This window comes from Macaca fascicularis, chromosome 14 (genome assembly GCF_037993035.2).
Source record: "Macaca fascicularis isolate 582-1 chromosome 14, T2T-MFA8v1.1".
Taxonomy (NCBI): Eukaryota; Metazoa; Chordata; class Mammalia; order Primates; family Cercopithecidae; genus Macaca; species Macaca fascicularis.
In genome coordinates, this window is record NC_088388.1 from 100,010,891 (window position 1) to 100,029,433 (window position 18,543).

An 18,543-nucleotide genomic window follows, 5' to 3' on the forward strand; every position below is an offset into this window, starting at 1 on the left:
TGTTTTTAATTCAATAATATTCAGGTGACCAATAATCCTTACTCAGTGCAAATGTAAAACTAAACAAAATTCTTGATTCACTGTTTGGAAAGCCCACTCAGGAGCGCATGACTTTGCTTCATGTATTTGAGTACTTTGTTATTAACTCTATATATATGTTTATAATTGTTATATATTCCTGTTAGATTGACCCTTTTTTTTTTGAGACAGAGTCTCGCTCTGTCACCAGGCTGGAGTGCAGTGGCACGATCTCGGCTTACTGCACCCTCCATCTCCTGGGTTCAAGTGATTCTCCTGCCTCAGCCTCCTGAGTAGCTGGGACTAGAGACACGTGACACCACGCCCAGCTAATTTTAGTTAATTTTTGTATTTTTAGTAGAGACGGGGTTTCACCATGTTGGCCAGGATGGTCTCTATCTCTTGACCTCGTGATCCACCTGCCTCAGTGTCCCAAAGTGCTGGGATTACAGGCATGAGCCACCACACCTGGCCAGATTGATCCTTTTATCATTATATTTTATCTTTATCTCTAATAGCATTTTTTTGTTTTAAAATCCATTTTGTATGATATTGGTATGGTTCTTCTGGCTTTCATTTGGTTACTGTTTGCATGATACATCTTCCGTCCTTTTACTTTCAACCTTTTGTATTTCTGAGTCTAATGTATATCTACTGTAGAAAGCATATAGTTGGATCTTATTGTTTTTTAATTCAGTTTGATAATCTCTGACTTTTGATTGTCTTGTTTAATCCATTCACATTTAATGTTATTCTTGATGTGGTTGGACCTATATCTACCATTTTTCTTTTTGTTTTCTATATGTTTCATGTTGTCTTTGCTATTCAGTTTTAATTTTACTGCTTTCTTATCCTAATAGATTTTCTAGGGCTTATCATATAAGATAATCATATAAGATTATCAGAATGTACTTAATTCATGTGAGCTATAGAAACATTATTTTTACATAGTTATATTTCCTCTTTCTCCTTTTTGTGCTATCATTAATAAACATGTTATATCTATATATGTTATATCCCAACAATCCATTGTTATCCTTATTTATGTAATTTTATGCCTCTTAGAGATGAAGTTGAGGGAAGAAAGAGGAGCAAGTACATTTATAGAGTTTGATACATTTATTAACCTTCTTATTTACCATTTTTTAACCTTTTCATTTGTTCCTATAAATTTGAATTACCGTCTAGTATTACTTTCTTACTCCACTACAGCTTTGCTTTATGCTTTTCATTTGTGCTGTTACTGTCAAATATACTACATTTTTAAATGCTATAGGCCCAACAATATAATTATTAATACATACATATTATTAAAATTGCATTTTAAAATCAAGAAAAGGAAGGAGAAGAAATATGTATTTATACTCTTTTAATTACCTAATTACCTACATTGGGTTTTTTGTTTTTTGTTTTTTTGTTTGTTTGTTTGTTTTTACATGTGCATTTGAATTACAGTCTAAGGTCACTTGCTTTCAGCCTGAAGAATGTCCTTTAGTATTTTTTGTGATGTAGATCTGCTAGCAATAAGTTCTCAATTTTTGTATCCTGAAAATGTCTTTATTTCACCCTCCTTTTTGCAGGTTAATTTTGCTGGATAGAAGATTCTTAGTTGGCAGACTTTTTTTTCTTTAAGCATTTTGAATATGCCATCCCTCTGCCTTCTAACCATTATTGCTTCTATTGAGAAATAAGCTTATTGGGGTTCTTTGTAGACCCCAGTAAGACTTTTTCTCTTAATGCTTTCAGAATTTTCTTTTTGTCTTTGGCTTGTGCACTTTTACTGTGATGTGTCTTGCTGTGGATATCTTTGCAGTTATTCTACTTGGAGTTTGTTGAGCTTCTTGGATATATAGATTAATGTTTTTAATCAAATTTGGAAAATTTTCAGCCACTATATCTTTGAATATTTTTTTCTACTTCTCTCTTTCATCTGCTACTGGTACTTCCATCATGCATTTATGAGTGTGCTTAATGTCACAGATTTTTTTCTGATGATCTATTTTTCTTCATTTTTTTTCTTTCTCTCCATTCCTCAGATTGCATAATCTCTATTGATACTTCAAGTTTACTGATTCACTCTTCTGTCAGTTCTAATTTAGTGTTGAACCCCAGTAATGAACTTTTCATTTCAGCTGTTGTACTTTTCAACTTCAGTTTTCATTTGGTTCTTATTTTTAAAATAACTTCTCTCTCATTATTGACATTCTCTATTTGATGAAACATTGCTACCACACCTCCATACTTCATCTTTAGACATGGTTTTCTTGAGGACTTTGGATATATTTATGATTTCTTTGAAGTCTTTTTCTGTTTAAATCTGACATTTGGGTCTGCTCACAGGCAGTTTTTATTATCTACTTTTTTCCTGGTATACCAGTCACACTTTCCTGTTTCTTTGCATTGTCATAATTTTTGGTTGAAGACACGGCATTTTAGCTACTGTTTTGTAGCAACTAATACTGATACTAATACTGATCCTCTCTTGCTTTTATTGTTGTTTGCTTATTTATTTAGTATCTTTTTTCTTTTTTTTTTTTTTTTTTTTTTTTGAGACAAAGTTTCACTCTGCCACCCAGGCTGGAGTGCAGTGGCACAATCTTTGCTCACTGCAACCTCTGCCTCCCAGGTTCAAGTGATTCTCCTGCCTCAGCCTCCCAGGTAGCTGGGATTACAGGCACTCACCACCACACCCGATTAATTTTGTATTTTTTAGTAGAGATGAAGTTTCACCATGTTGGTCAGGCTGGTCTCGAACTCCTGACCCTCAGGTGATCCACCCACCTTGGCCTCCCAAAGTGCTGGGATTACAGGTTTGAGTCACCGTGCCCAGGCTAATTTAGTATCTTTAGTCAACTATTTTAGTGAAGTCTATTTCCTCCTCAGTGTGAAGCTTCTTCTATTATCTCTTCAGAGAATGCAGTCTTGGACATGACCACAGTCACCCAGGTATAACAGTAGTTTCAGGAGAGTTCTGTTTGTTGCCTTAGCAGGTCTGTAAAGCTGTCTGCTTCATTTGGTATCACATCCAGCTTGTTAGTTTTCACTAACTGCTAGTAGATTGCTCTGTTGTTTTTGACAATACTCTAGAGCATATCCAGTTAAATTCCAGCTCCTTGCCAGGTCACTTAAAAAAAAAAGTCTTTGAGATTTGTTATGATGCTAAGAGGGCTCTTTCTGTCTCTTTTCCTAGCTATTTCTTATGATCTAGCGAGAGAGTCAGAGTTTTCTGTTCATATGGACTCCACTCCCTCTGGTAAAATCTTTGACCCATTGCTCTCAGCACTGGCTGAGGGAGGTAGTCCTGAAATGAGGGAGATTTTGGCACCAATATTCTTGGCCTGCTGCACCTCAGGTAAAGCTATCCACCCTATGTGTGTGGCTAGTTGGAGGCAAAGAATTCTCTGGGTTACAGAGGCTGAATTCCCAGTGAGTGCCTTTTCAGTTGCATTCACTGGGAATTCAGCCTCTGCAACCCACAGGTAGAGGGCCTGAGACATGCTCACAGCCTGCCAAACCCTTGAGATACTATATCCCTTGACTTGGGGCTGAGAAAAGAGGGAGCCCTGTCTTCTTGGCCACATTTGCCCAGAGTGGAGTTTCAGTCATATTGAGCTGGGGGTGGAAGAAAGAGGGAGCCAGTTGTACCTCAAAAGCCACAGACTCTTGGCTTTTCTTATTGAAAATTAGATTTGCTTGAACAAATATTTCTTTATTCTTTAAGTTTTTTTCTAGAGACTTTAAGTGTTTTTGGGTATGGTTTTAAATAATAATTTTTATCCATTATGATTTTTTCTCTGTGTATTGGGTCCATGGGGGCTCCTTATGTTCTACCATTTCCATAAGCAGAACTCTTAAGCATATGATGTTGGTTTCTTTATGTGTAAAATCCTAGATTTGAAACAATACAAGTTGACAGATCCTGATATACATTTCCTCTTTTAATAAAAGAAAGGGATATGTTCCAGGAGATAGCAGTTGGGTATCAGCTCCCTACATGAGTTGAGGGAATAAGTTGTAGAACCTGCTGAAATGGTGAGTAGTGGGAGTCTGTAACAGTTGAGTAGCCCAGCAGAAAGAAAATTCAATGAAAAGAAAATCAATCGTCAACATAATCCATCTTCTGTGCAATGTAGTCATGAACCCACCGCAAAATCAAGTTTTTCAGATTCATAAGTTTATTCCTAATGAGCTTAATATTAACTATATTCCACTTTATTTACATTATGGGAACTATGACATTTTAGCAAGAGTGCCTAAAGCTAATTTAATTTCAGGGGATAATATTATCTTGAGATCATATATGATTTAATTTATTATTTCATTTAATTCTCACAACAACCCAACATGGGTTGTTATATATATAATTTACAGATAAGGAAACTGAAACCTGGAGATATTAAATAACATAAATGAGCTTACCCAACTTCCAAGAGATGGATCCAAGCTCTGAATCTAGATAGGCTTACTGCATTTACATACTACTTTCCTGAGTAGATTTTCTAATACATATTAAGCAATTAATGTATAATATTTGATTATATTAAAAGGAAACTTGGAATGAAACTCTTCTTACTTGAACTAAATGCTTTCTTAGCTCGTGCTCTCTATGGCATAAGGAAAACGTCAGTCAGCGTGGCAGCCTTCTCTTCCTATTCTGTGACAGGAGTTGCATGGATAGTCTAAAATCCTAGATTTCCCACAAAATCTTACTTTTGGTTGTAGAATGCAGTTTGTGACGCATGGTCAGTCTGACATAAACATAATCTTGTGTTATACTAATAACCTGACTTGGAGTAAGATAGAAAAATGAGTAGTTAAACTAAAAGACAAGTCAAACGAATGAGGTATCCTCTAAAGAATGTATCTAATTTCCAGAATAAATTAGTGAACTAGTCAAAGTCATTCTTGATAGTTGCTAGGATTACTTTGCTCAGGTCAGTGATATCAGAGGTTTTTTATTTTATTGTCAAGCAAGCAATGATGCTACCGCATCTCCTTGTCTCACTGTTTGCCTAGCACAGCACCCAACACTAGGGAGGCACTCAGGGAAGTTTTGGATGGATGGATGGACGGACGGATGGATGGATGGATGGATGGATGGATGGATGGATGGATGGATGAAACAGATGAAGGAGAAAGAAAAGAAACATGTATTGGTCAGTGATCTATCCCAGGAGCTCAAGGAACCCATTGACTTGCAGTCAGGGGACCTGAATTGAAACAGCACCTCTGTCCTGAATTTGTTGTGACCTCAAAATACATGTTTCTTTAGGAGCTTCTGGGATTTTAAAAATTTGTACAATAGGAATGTCTGACTTACTGGGAAGATTAAATATAATAATATGTATGAAAATTCCTGGCAATAGGTTCTCAATAATGTTTGGTGACTCTGAATATAATTGCCACCAGTCTACTCTTAACTGTTTGTTCCAAAAGAAGTATAGTAGTGTTGAAAATAACAAGCAGCTGATCATCTTTCTAGGGTAATTGTACTTGATTTAGGAAATTAGGGTTTTTTTTTTCTTTAATTTGTTTTGTCTGTAATTATGTTTTATTTGAGTTAATGTTATCTGTTTACATCTTTTTAGGCCATACTCCAAATGCCAATTGGAAATGGCTAAAAGTAGGACAATTTGCCTATAATGGCATAGTTTACATTTTTTGCACCACAAATTTGATAGAAGAGACTATTTCATAATTTTGAAACATGTAACTTAAGATATTTTTGTTGCTCGTTATTTGCAGAGTATCACTACACAGCCAACAAAATCTCATGACTGTCTCAAATCTTGGTGTCATATTTGGCCCGACTCTAATGAGAGCACAGGAAGAAACTGTGGCTGCTATGATGAATATTAAATTTCAGAATATTGTGGTGGAAATTCTGATAGAGCACTATGAAAAGGTAGGCTGCGTTTTCAAGTGGAAGTGTCAAGTTTTATATCTTGCTTTTATAAAGGAATTTTGCACTTGTATCATCTATGAACTTTACAGGACAATCATTTATTCCTATAAAATGTAAAAAGCTCATAAGTTTTGTATAAATTACTTCTTAATGGGGACTTCAATTTTCTTTCCTTGTTGTTGAGTTTTTAAGTGCTTCCCAAAATCCTTCAGTTAGATGGTTTTCTTTCCTTCTACATAATTGACTTCAGAAGGTTTTCTTCTTTACATTGTATGGTAAGTTTATTACTCCTATGCAGAGAACACTTTGAAATCACTTTGTGGTTGGGCCTATTTTAAGCTTCTCTTTGTATCCCTTTGAAATCAAACTCTTAATTATGTAGAGGTAATGTTCTAACTAAACAAAAGAAAAAAATATAGGGAACAGTCTTGAAGTCTTCTCTATATCTAGTCCCTAAGGATTTCTTGAAAAAAGTGAGATCTTAGAATAACTATGAAAATGGGAAATTTTGAAAGCTGAATTAGTTAGAATATTAAGCAAATTGAGTCAATTAAGGTCTAACAATTTGGAATCCTTTTATCTCTGATCTGGTCCTTGTGAGGGAATGACTAAGGCCCTCTCCTCCCCTGGGTCCCTTCCCAGCACCCACAGAAGCACGCCCTTAGTGTCTAAGGGCACAAGCTCTCTCACAACGCAAGAGCACATGGCTGTGTCCTGTAGCTCTGCTCATACCTTTACCTGCAGCTTGCCACACTCCTTGACAGCTCAGAGCCAACAGCACGGTAGCATCTTCTCCTGAGAAGCAAGGAGCCATTCAGTGGAAGAAATGATACAGAATGAGCCTCAGTTCCTCTCAGGTTATGTTTTTTCAGAGTATGAAGGTGGAAAGAGAATATTACAATAAAAACCATCAATATGTCTTGTTCATATTTGGAAGGTTTCTTAAAGTTATTGAAAGATCTTCTAAATTTTACTTTTGGGAAATGGGAGAGAATGAAAAAGAAAACCCAGTGAAAGAAAGAATACTCCAGATAAATGGAAAAGTTACAATTGCTCTAGCATACTTATTTTTTGCAGCTGATTAAGTAGTGTATAGTTCAAAGCTTATTTTATGATGACAGTGGCAATATCACCCTTTTATTGACCATGGTCTGTTTTTCTTATATGTAGATTTTTCATACTGCTCCAGACCCAAGCATTCCTCTTCCTCAGCCTCAGTCTCGATCTGGATCCCGAAGGACACGAGCAATCTGCCTCTCTACAGGGTCTAGGAAGCCCAGAGGGAGGTATACTCCATGCCTGGCTGAACCTGATAGTAAGTGCACCCGGCCTTAGGGAGATGCTTTCTTCATTCTTTAGTTCAGCTGTACTTCACTGTATTGGTAATTAGGTAGAAATAGAAGATGTTCACACTGATGTTCTTTCCCCAACACCACCTCTTTTATCATTTGTATATTCTCTGTCAATAGTTGTACAGTTGCTTGGGTAAGCAAATTCATTATTGATACAAAAGGAAAAAATGTACTGTGATTAAGTACATTGGGTGCTACTTTGTAGCAGGTTTTGTCCTATTGTCAAAGTGGTAAAGAAGAAAGGAAGATAAAGTCTGACTGAAGCTGTCATTTTCTTCCTTCCTTTCACATTATGTTCTCAAAGCATTATCTCTTGGGTATCAGTGTCTGAAAGAGAAAAGATAAAAAGCAACAACACACATTATCATTAACTTACAATTCTGAGCCAAGCCCTCAGTGATGTGGGTGGCACCTTGAGACCATGGCACGCATTAAACTGTGGCCGTTCTGATTTTATTTTATACTCCCCACTCCAATTTTTTGCCCACAGTCAATATTTAATAGAAAATAGTCAATAATAAGTATATATTTTAAAATAACTAAAAGAATGTAATTGGATTATTTGTAACTCAAAGGATAAATGCCTGAGGAGGTGGATGCTCCATTACCGTGATGTGCTTATTTTACATTGCACACCTATATCAAAATATCCCATGTTCTCCATAAATATGCATACCAATTATTTTAAAATACCCAGAAAAATTTTTTAAAAATAGTTTACTAATTTTTAATTTAGACATATGTGAATGAATGTATTATTATACTTTATCTGATTTTTCTTATAACTTGCTTTTAGGAACATTAGAAAATAAAACCAGCAAAATAGCCAGTTTCTTACATTTCTATATTCTTAGCAGGAAAGGAAAAAAGCCTTTGAAAATTGAGGTGGTGCCTTTGAATGAAAGAAGGCTGAGTACTTCGTGACTTGGAATCAATCACTTATGATCAGAAAAGTAAAAGAAAGCAGAAATATGTTTTTACTATATCCCCTTTCATTGATTCCTTGTAATATCATGAAGGAATCTTATTTCTCTTCTGAATTCTGTTTCATAAACAAATTTTGCCTGAATTCAAGTCAACCCACTTATAGTTCGAGAAGTAAAGTTATTACCTAAAGGCAGGTAGTTCATAGGTACATATATAATCTTCCTGAAATAGTATTGAAAAATACGTTCAACAAGTTCAAATGCATATTTTAAAGTCTTTCTCCAGTACCGAGGACAGTTCTCCATACTAGGTAGGGGCCTACCACTTAAATGTGGTCAGGTGGCCACAGAACACATGGTAAGTTGGAGAATAGAAGGGTTTTGGTGATGCTGTTATCAATAGATAGTTACAGTTGCTTTTTTCTCTCTCCCTCCTACTCCTTAGGTGACTCCTATAGCAGCAGCCCAGACAGCACACCTATGGGGAGCATTGAGTCACTCTCTTCTCATTCCTCTGAACAAAATAGCACTACAAAGTCAGCTTCCTGCCAGCCCAGGGAGAAATCTGGAGGGATTCCTTGGATTGCAACCCCATCATCTTCCAATGGACAGAAAAGCCTTGGTCTCTGGACAACTAGTCCTGAATCAAGTTCTAGAGAAGATGCAACCAAGACAGATGCAGAATCAGATTGCCAGAGTGTTGCTTCGGTCACTAGCCCAGGAGACGTTTCCCCACCCATAGACCTAGTCAAGAAAGGGCCTTATGGGCTTTCAGGACTGAAAAGAGCTTCTGCTTCTTCTCTCAGATCCATCTCTGCAGCTGAAGGTAAGGCAGAATGGAACTTGTACAAGATGTCATTGTCTCAATGTCCCTTTTGCTGGATTATTTAGCGTGGTTAAGCGGGGATAAAGTTAATGGTGGAGAAACTAATGATGCTTATCTACTTTGTTCCTGTGCTTGGATTTTACAACCTAGGCACTGTGACATTTTTCCTGAATCTTTCCGTGTCTGTGAAGTGATGTCTTTGTAATTACTGTAGATTTTGATCTCCCTGAGTGATGGGTTGCTGTGCTCGAAGAACATTCTGTACCTTCCCATTTGGGCTCAGAGAAAAATGCTTCCTTTTGTTATGCACATGTACTGTGTTACTGCTATTATGTTGTCTAATAGCACCTTACCTGTTTTCTTGGGCTTTCTTTTTAGGAAACAAGAGCTACAGTGGATCTATTCAAAGCTTAAATTCTGTAGGTTCCAAGGAGACACCCAAAGCTTCACCAAACCCAGACCTGCCTCCAAAAATGTGCAGGAGATTAAGACTAGACACTGCCTCAAGCAATGGCTATCAGCGTCCTGGCTCAGTGTAAGTGAGCGTTTGTATATTTGCTGTGTCTCCCAGGGATACAGAGAGGAGCTGAGTGTTTCAGAAGAACTCTTGGGAATTCCACAAGTTGAATATGTTGGGAATGCTTTATCTATAGAGTGGGTACAGTCTACTTCTGTAAGACTCTATTCTTTTCTATGAGTGATATGGAAGTCTTTGGATGTGTACGGAATCTCACAGGGCAGCACTTCAAGCACTTTCCTTTGAAGCAGAGCTATGACTTAATTCGAGGAAATGAAAATTGATGTATAATACAGTAGTTACAGCTTTGGAACTAAAAGTGTTCCTGTTAAAAGCTAAACATTCATCTCTCAGCTGAAGAGACTGCCACGCATTGACTATAAACCAGGTCCCTGCTCTCCTCACTGTTTTAAAGCAGTGTCTTTCTCCCTTCCATCCTACACCCCCATATCTGAGTCCTCACTGATTTAAACCAGCTAGTAGAGAATGAGGAATACGAAAGGCAAAAGGGGGTACTTCTCATCAAAGGAAATGATGCAGAAGTGGTAAGGCCGATAGGAGAAGGGTACATAGACATGAATAGAAAGTGGGTGAAGACGAACAATGGAAACCTGGCTAAACAAGTAAGCAAAATCTGGAAATAAAAAGTTTCTCTCCCTTTCATTTTGTTTTCCTGACATTTGCTGAGAATTTCCTAATGCCGTCTGAGCCATTACTGGATGTCTTTACATGAGTTATCTCTTTTAAGGTCTGCAGTGTCCTTTTGAAATGGGTAGTATAAACCACACTTTAGAGATGATGAGAACTGATGCTTTCTACCGTTTCCAACCTAGGGTTCTCTGACTTCAATTCGGTGCTCCTTCTGTTTCACCATCTCCATTTTTAACATGACGGCATTCTTCCTGACATTTTAATTATTCATTAAAAGTCCAGTAAGACATTTTACTAAGCCTGTTTCTATAGGAACTATGTCATAAATTCATTAGTTCATCGTTTTCTCTGACAAGAACCTTTTGGTCGCAGAGCATGTTCAATGTACGCTATCTCGTTTGGTTGGAAATCCAGTTACAGTGGTATAGGCGAATATATTTGTCAATGTGTCTACTCCCCACTGTGTGTAGTTCTACCCATTAAGGGAAAGAAATGTTAAGCCAATATATCAGGGAAGATGAGAGAATATAAACTCCATTCTTTGTGGAGGAAAGAGAAGAGCTTCTGTTTGTGATTGTAAGGATAAAGTAGAAATTCAAATGAGAAAAGTGTGTGTTCTATATTAGATGTAAAATGATCTTTGAGATAATCAAATGACTTGGCTCTGGGAGAAGAGTTTGTCAATTAAAGAAATAAGATAGATTTTTTTTTTTAATCTAGCTTAGAATATCAAGGAATTTTAGAGAGTCTTCCAGGAAATATAGAAACTCTTTCAATTCTTTTCAGTCATACCCGATAGTCTTACCTGTTCAATTAGAACGTATCCTGTCTGCCTTACCCTTCATGATTTGAAACAAGATGGAAATCACAGATTTGTTTATTGGCTATATTTTCAGAGTTTGCCCTTTTCACTTTACAGACATATGTTCACATATAAAAAAATACATCAATAGTGTTATAATTAGTGTTTTCTTAACTAAAAGAATGAACAACAGAGCTTTTGTCATGTTGATTTGATTCTTTGCATCTTCACTTGTGGCTCCACAGGAGTCAATAAGGTGCTGCTGGGAGCAGAATAGACAGAAAATGTTCCTTTTACTGCTCCCATGGTTTTCTGAGATAAAAAGGATGAGGACAGTGAGATCCCCAGAGGAAGTAGCTGTAGGTTTATTACAGTCTGGTACTCTGTAAGCTGGAGCTTAGATCTAAAAGTCTCATTGACATTAAAGGTTAAAACAATTAAAATTCCCTTCCAATTTTGGCAATGGTTGACAACCATTTTTTGTCTTGTTTAACTGGTAATCCTGAATTTCACTTTGAGCAGAATGAGTGTGATTGACTTCATAAAACTTGCATTTTAAATCATTTTTCAGAGTGGCAGCAAAAGCTCAACTCTTTGAAAATGTGGGTTCACCTAAGCCGGTTTCTTCTGGGCGGTAAGTTCTCAAAACCCTTAAATGCATCTAAAAAAAAAAGGGGTGACATTGTTGCTTTGTATTGACATGACACTCTCTGTGACAGCTCCGCCTCTCCCGTTATGCAGATGGTCAAATTTAAGTCCACTGGCCCTTCACAGGAAGTCATGTCTGTAAACAGCATTTTCATCTCAGATTGTGATAGTGATGTCTCATTTGCTGAAATCTTCACAGAAGAAGGGCTCTAAACACACACATTTCCTAGAAGATAAAAATTGCTATAATCCTGTATACGTCTTTGATGGCAATCATTTTAGGAACACTTTTCAAAAGCATGTTCTTGATTTTTGAAAGTTATATATCTTTCGGGAGGAATCATCATGGACATCCATTGAAAAATATGGTTATTCTTAAGGACCACTGAGATGTTGTAGAGTTAATTGCCCAGGGAGACTTTGTTTTTAGAGTACATAATTTCATTAGGGGTTCTCAGATTTTACATTGCATTCCATTATTAAAAGGATATGAGTTGTTACATCCTGCTTCTACTAATGTGCTTGCTTCTAAAGTTCCCGCTTTACTCTTCTTGCTTTCAAATTTATTCTCCTGATCTGGGCTTTGGTTTTTAATATGAATAATGGAATTTCATAAAGGCAGGGGCTTTTCATTATTATTATTTTTTTACTATCAGCTGCTAGTACGGGTAGGAGACACACAATGCCTATTGTTGAAAGAGCATATAAATGAGAGAACTTGAATAACAAACCTTGATTTTTCCTTTAGATATACCAGGACATTTTTGAGCCTCCCATGTCTGGCTAATTGAGGCTGTGAAGTAAAGGAATCACAGATATTGTTGTATAGTTGTTGTGTAGTTCCTCTAAAAGTTATTTAACCAAAGAATTTTTATCAACCTGTAAAAGTATGTGGACTTTTTCAGCAAACATTTATGAAGTACCTATACAGTACTGAGCATGGGATAGTTATTAAGGATAACAATAACCTTCAAACTCTTTTTGGTTTTGTTCGAAGCCCAGGGAGGGCCCTCAGGTATTAGGTTTTTTTAACTGCATGGAGTAGAGCCACTTGGGTCTCTTCCTAGAATAATGGTCAGTGCCTAGTATTTAAATAGCTGAGCCAAGAGCACATGCACTTTAGCTCTGTCAGCAGCGACTTTATCTTCTTCCTTTTGACCAAGGCATGGTGAAAACTAAGCCCCATGCATGTCACAGCGGACATCATTGCTCTGAGATTGTCTTGATTTTTAGGCCTTGGTGTAAGGGATTTAACCTTGCTACTTCTTCTGTTATGCTACATAGTTGAATTGCTCACTAGATGGAGCCCTTTTATTAGAAAGCTCTAAAAAGTCAGCCTGTTAAGTAAAAACTCAAGTAATCATAATCAAAGAGGTAATCCCCATAGAGCTTTAAGAAAACAATCTATGGATGAAGTAAATCAGAAAGCCGTCATATAATAAAAATATACTCAGATGTTCAACAGTCAAATCATACTTCCTCTTTTTCTTCTTCTTTTGTTTTTTTGAGACAGAGTCTCACTCTGTCACCAGGCTGGAGTGCAGTGGTGCGATCTTGGCTCACTGAAACCTCTGCCTCCCAGGTTCAAGTGATTCTCCTGCCTCAGCCTCCTGAGTAGCTGAGACTACAGGCATCCACCATCATGCCCAGCTAATTTTTGTTATTTTAGTAGAGACGGAGTTTACCAGGTTGGCAAGGCTGGTCTTGAACTCCTGACCTCAGGTGATCCACCCGCCTCAGCCTCCCAAAGTGCTGGGATTACAGGCGTGAGCCACTGTGCCTAGCCAATTCATACTTCTTTAATATGTTTTTACATTCTGAATACTCTGAATCAACTTTTAATGGGCATCAACGTAAAGTTAGAGCTCACTCAGCTCTACCTTCAGAGTCACAGTCTGTCAGTTCACAATACTTGCGATTTGTGTCATAACTTTTCACTGAGATAGGCACAGGGGAACATGAATGAACTTTAGGTCAGACAGACCCTAGTTCAAATTTTTAGTTCACCACTTTCTAGTTCATGTAACCTCAGAGTTAGCAATTTTGGGGAATCTATTTTCTTTATCCATACAATGAAGATCATAATTCTCAGCTTGCCACATTGTTGGGAATGTACGCAATACTGTGTTTGAACATGACAGGTGCTCTGTAGATGGTTTCTACATTAATAACTATTATTATAATTATTGTTGAAACGGCTTGCCTATGACACTCAAGCCTCTGATTAATATATTAGTAGTATTTAAACACTAACTCTTAACCTGATATTATTTTGTACACTTAAATAAAACTGAACAACTCAGAAGTTGAGGGAATTTCCCAGACCCTCTGCAATGCCTGTCTCATTGTTATTTTCCTAAGGAGCTCAAGGTTACCCTTGAATTAGACCTTGAAAGAGATAGAAAGAGTAGAGGCAGCAGGAAGACTAGCCATATTTGGGGAAGAGACCAGTTGGGAGATTTTAGTGGATGGCCTCGAGCAACAGAAAAGTAACCCCTCTGGCATTGCCGCAGGCACTGCAGGTCATTGAACACATGAGTGATCTCATCAGTGATGCACCGGAACAGATCATTTTCCAGGGGGTTGTGATGGGGAGAGAACAGTCAACCATTTAGGATGGAACTGGTAAGATTTAAAAGGCCTAGCCGGGCGCGGTGGCTCACGCCTGTAATCCCAGCACTTTGGGAGGCTGAGGCGGGTGGATCGCAAGGTCAGGAGATCGAGACCATCCTGGCTAATACGGTGAAACCCCATCTCTACTAAAAATACAAAAAAATTAGCTGGGTGCAGTGGCGGGCGCCTGTAGTCCCAGCTACTCGGGAGGCTGAGGCAGGAGAATGGCGTCGGCCCGGGAGGTGGAGCTTGCGGTGAGCCGATATCTGAGATCGCGCCACTGCACTCCAGCCTGGGCCACAGAGCGAGACTCCGTCTCAAAAAAAAAAAAAAAAAAAAAAAAGATTTAAAAGGCCTGAATCAGGAGAGTAGAAAAGGGATGAAAAGCTCTAAGGAGATTTTTATGGATAGGATCAGGATTGGGCTACTGTTTTGATACTAGGAGTAAGGGACAGGAAAAGAAGTTTCCAAGTCTCTGAGACAGTGTTGGAAAGAATGGTGGTTTCGCTTCTGATCTTAGCTTGTGCGTATGTAGGAGGAAGGGAAAATTTTGGCCATAGGGTTTGAGGAGGCTGTGAGGGCCAATGAGAGGCAGTTAGAAAGATGCAGCTGGAACCAGGAGCGAGCATGGAGTTTGATGCCATTTAAGAAACTTCTACACAGCAATTACACTGTATAGGTGAAGGTGAGGGTACCTAGCAAGGGGGGCTTACTAAATGAAAAAGAACAAATGGCCAAGCATTGGTCTTTGGGGAATGGTTTTATTTAAGGTTCAGAAAAAGAAGAATGGACAGGATGAGAAAGCTTGGCCAACAGTGGTAGAAGCTGCAAAAAAAATGATTTAGGAGATCAGGAGAGGACACTGGTTTTAACTCCTAAGACATCACTGGAGATCAGTAAGAAAGCAAGTTCACTGGAATGGGAGGGGCCATGCTGCAAGACTTGTTAAAATGAAGATTCCAGGGTTTTACCATAGACCTTATAAACCACAATATCCAAGACTGAGGCCTTGGGAAGCTGCATTTTTGTCAGCCTCCCCAAGTGATTCTTATGTACGTGAAAGTTTGAGAACCTTTAGAATAGAGAAAAATGTCATAGTGCCCGGCACAGCCCTAAGCACACATTGGTTATTTACAATTGTTTTCCTTAACCTATAAAATCCCTTTAAGAGCCAAATGTCACTAGGCTGTGTCTTACCATTATAAAGGCATATGGAAAATAGTATCCATAAAACCTTCACCTGGGTCTCAGTTATACTCAGAGCAGAGATCCACTTTACAGTAGTATAATCAGGCAGTCGATACAAATATGCTTTGAAGGTTGAATTGAGAATTAAAAGCACAGATTGAGAATTGAGTGTCTGGTTCATTATAAATAATCAAATGTTTCTGTTGTCAAATTTTAAAAGACAAATATTTTGCTTAAAATTACAAAGGACAAAAAGCTCAACAAAGTTTTCTTGCCCAGTGAGTTTGAGTTTTTATAAGGCTATAGATCACTGGTTTAGAGTACAGTTACATATGTAAGACACACACAAGATGCAGAAATCACCATAACACATATAAGCAAAAAAAAAAAATTGTGATGTTTAAAATAATAATTTAATGATTTTCCTTTAGAAAATGTGAAAACTAATGAAGAAGCATGTTAAAACCACTTATAATTTCATCACCTGAAGAAAACTGTTAAAATTTGGTGCACAGCCTTCTAATCTCGTCTGTGGCAGTGGCTCTCAAACTTCCTGATCTCACAACACCTTTATAAACTTAAAAGATCATGAAGGATCCCCAAAGGGCTTCTGTTTTTATGGATTATATTTATTGATATTTACTGTATTAGAAATTCAAACAGAACATTTTAAAATATGTATTTATTGAAAATAAGAATAAGCCTATTACATATTAGCACAAATAACATAATTTTGATGAAAAATGATATTTTCCAAAGGAGTTGAACTGTTTTACATTTTTTCAAATATCTTTAATACCTGACATAATACAAAATAAATGAATTGTCATATACATTCCATTAGCTTCAGAGCAATGATATCTTAGGCTCCTGCCTGCCCCTCTATGTCCCATCCACAGATTCTCTTGACCACGCTTTTGAAAACTACTCCTCTGTGATAAACACACAGAAAAGGACACATGGGTGGGGATGTGGGGAGGATAGAGGAGTTCACTGTATTGTTGCTATCATAGTGCCCAACACACAATAGATGCTTGTTGAATGAGTAAATAAAATATACATTTTTAACGTAAAAAATACTTTGTTACTCACTTTTTCACTTCATTTTCAATGGGGTTGCAATATGCATGTCTTTGACACAAGCAGCTTTAACTGTACAGGCTCAGGTGGAAGTTCTTAGCATTGAGGCGTTCAGTATTATTAGATATTTAAGCTGGAAATGCCAGTATTTGTTGGAAAAAAAATCTATGAAAAGAACATGTAATTAATGTTAAGAAATCTGCATCTAGGCTGGGCACAGTGGCTCACTCCTGTAATCCCAGCACTTTGGGAGGCCAAGGCGGGTGGACCACTTGAGCCCAGGAATTTGAAACCCTGTCTCTACAAAAAATACAGAACATTAATTGTCACAGTGGTGTGCACCTAATAGTCCCCGCTACCTGGGAGGCTAAGATGGGAAGATCGCCTGAGGTCAGGAAGTCAAGACTGCAGTGAGCCTTGATTGGCCTGAGCAATGGAGTGAGACCCTATCTCAAAAAAAAAAAAAAAGAAAGAAAAAGAAAGAAAAAAATCCCCAACTAGTGCCCAAGAAACAAATGCAGTGTTTCTTGGTAAACTGTCATGGGCAATTTAGGATTCTTGCCAAGAACAAATGTGTAAACTTTTTGTCTTACGCATTAGCATCGTTTCATAGCATGAGTTCTTCAATAGCATTATCTATAGTTGCTGCATAATACTTCACTAGATTGGTGTGCTCTAATTTATTTTTTAAGTTCTCTGCTGATGAATACTTAAGATTGTTGTGATTTTTTTAAATTTCCAGTTTTATATATAGTATTGCTTTAGTATCTTTCTACCTCCGTGCACTCCTACTCCCTTCAGAAGTGAAACTGTCAATAGCATACAAAATATGTGTATTTCTCATTGTTAAACAGGCCTCCGGAAGACATTGTATCAATTTTGGTGAATTTTTAAAATTTCTCTTATGTTTAAGATAAGCATTGGTAAATTTTGCACACTGACCCAGTCAAACTTTTGTAAGTTTATTCATTAAATGCATTAGGCGGCATTTAGCATGAGGAATGAGGCTTGTGGGCAGATGATTTTCCCAGTGATAAGAGAAGAAATGGCTTTCAGGACTGTGCCGTTACCTCACTCTCCCAAGCAGTAAGAGGCAGGATTTTCAAAATCTTTTTCAAAGAGAGATTAGAATCTTCTGGAGATAGACAGTAGGTGACAGTGTTATTTTCACATCCTCTTCAATCCACCAAGACAGTAAAAGAGGAAGCATTAGCACCTGAGGAAACTTCACTGTTACAGAGTCTACATTAAATCATCAAAGCTCTCTGCAGAGTTAACACCTGCAGTTATAGCTCTCAGCAGAAGAAAATTCCGTCTAGTCAGTGCACAGATAATTGAAAAGTCATGACAGGTAGTATTTTGTGCTGTGTGGTTTTGATGTATTTAACAATATGTATGTCTTTATTTAGTGATAATAATTATTCTGTACGCTTTTCCCCTCCCTCAACCAGTCCCATAGAATACTATAAATATAAAAAAGGAGACCATATATGTCTAAAATATTAATTACAAGATTTGGGGTACATTTTAAAGTACAGTTTTGAAAATTAGGCCATTGTAAGGAATATTGTAATCACTTCTACAACTTTGGAGTTTGTTTCCTTATACATCTCTTTATAATTTATCTTAATGATTCAAAGAAAGATGGACTTACTGTTTACTGGAGGAAGCTGTTGCTATTAGAAAATGTGATTTTTTCGCAAAAATCTTTCCTTTTTTTTAGGAAAATGGTTCTGCAGTCCTCAGTAATATCCTGATCAAATCAAATGGTTATAGTTGGCTAGAAGATTTATAGGGAAAACATTTATATTCTACTTGAGCCTACCATAGTCTGATTCTTAGAAGTCTTCAGAACCTGATAATGTTCTCACTTCCCACCTATATGCAACTAGCACACCCACATGCATGTGTTCACGTGCACACACACAGTTCTTTAAAGTCCTGTCCTTCTCTGAGTGCCTCTACTTCTTCAGTTCTTCCTTAGACCATGTTTCACTGGGACGTTGTGCTGTGTGGG

At 37.4% G+C, this 18,543-nt stretch overlaps 1 protein-coding gene across 7 annotated transcripts in view; it reads left to right on the forward strand.

Annotated features, from left to right (window-relative positions):
• Positions 1 to 18,543, forward strand: part of ARHGAP42 (Rho GTPase activating protein 42) — a 311,494-nt gene that overhangs the window by 284,665 nt on the left and 8,286 nt on the right. For all 7 annotated transcript variants that reach the window (XM_005579430.5, XM_045371128.3, XM_065528915.2 and 4 more), the window contains 5 exons: positions 5,764 to 5,923; positions 7,094 to 7,238; positions 8,647 to 9,027; positions 9,406 to 9,562; positions 11,569 to 11,631. In XM_005579430.5, coding sequence (XP_005579487.1) covers positions 5,764 to 5,923; positions 7,094 to 7,238; positions 8,647 to 9,027; positions 9,406 to 9,562; positions 11,569 to 11,631 — 906 coding nt within the window. The remainder of the gene's footprint in view (positions 1 to 5,763; positions 5,924 to 7,093; positions 7,239 to 8,646; positions 9,028 to 9,405; positions 9,563 to 11,568; positions 11,632 to 18,543) is intronic.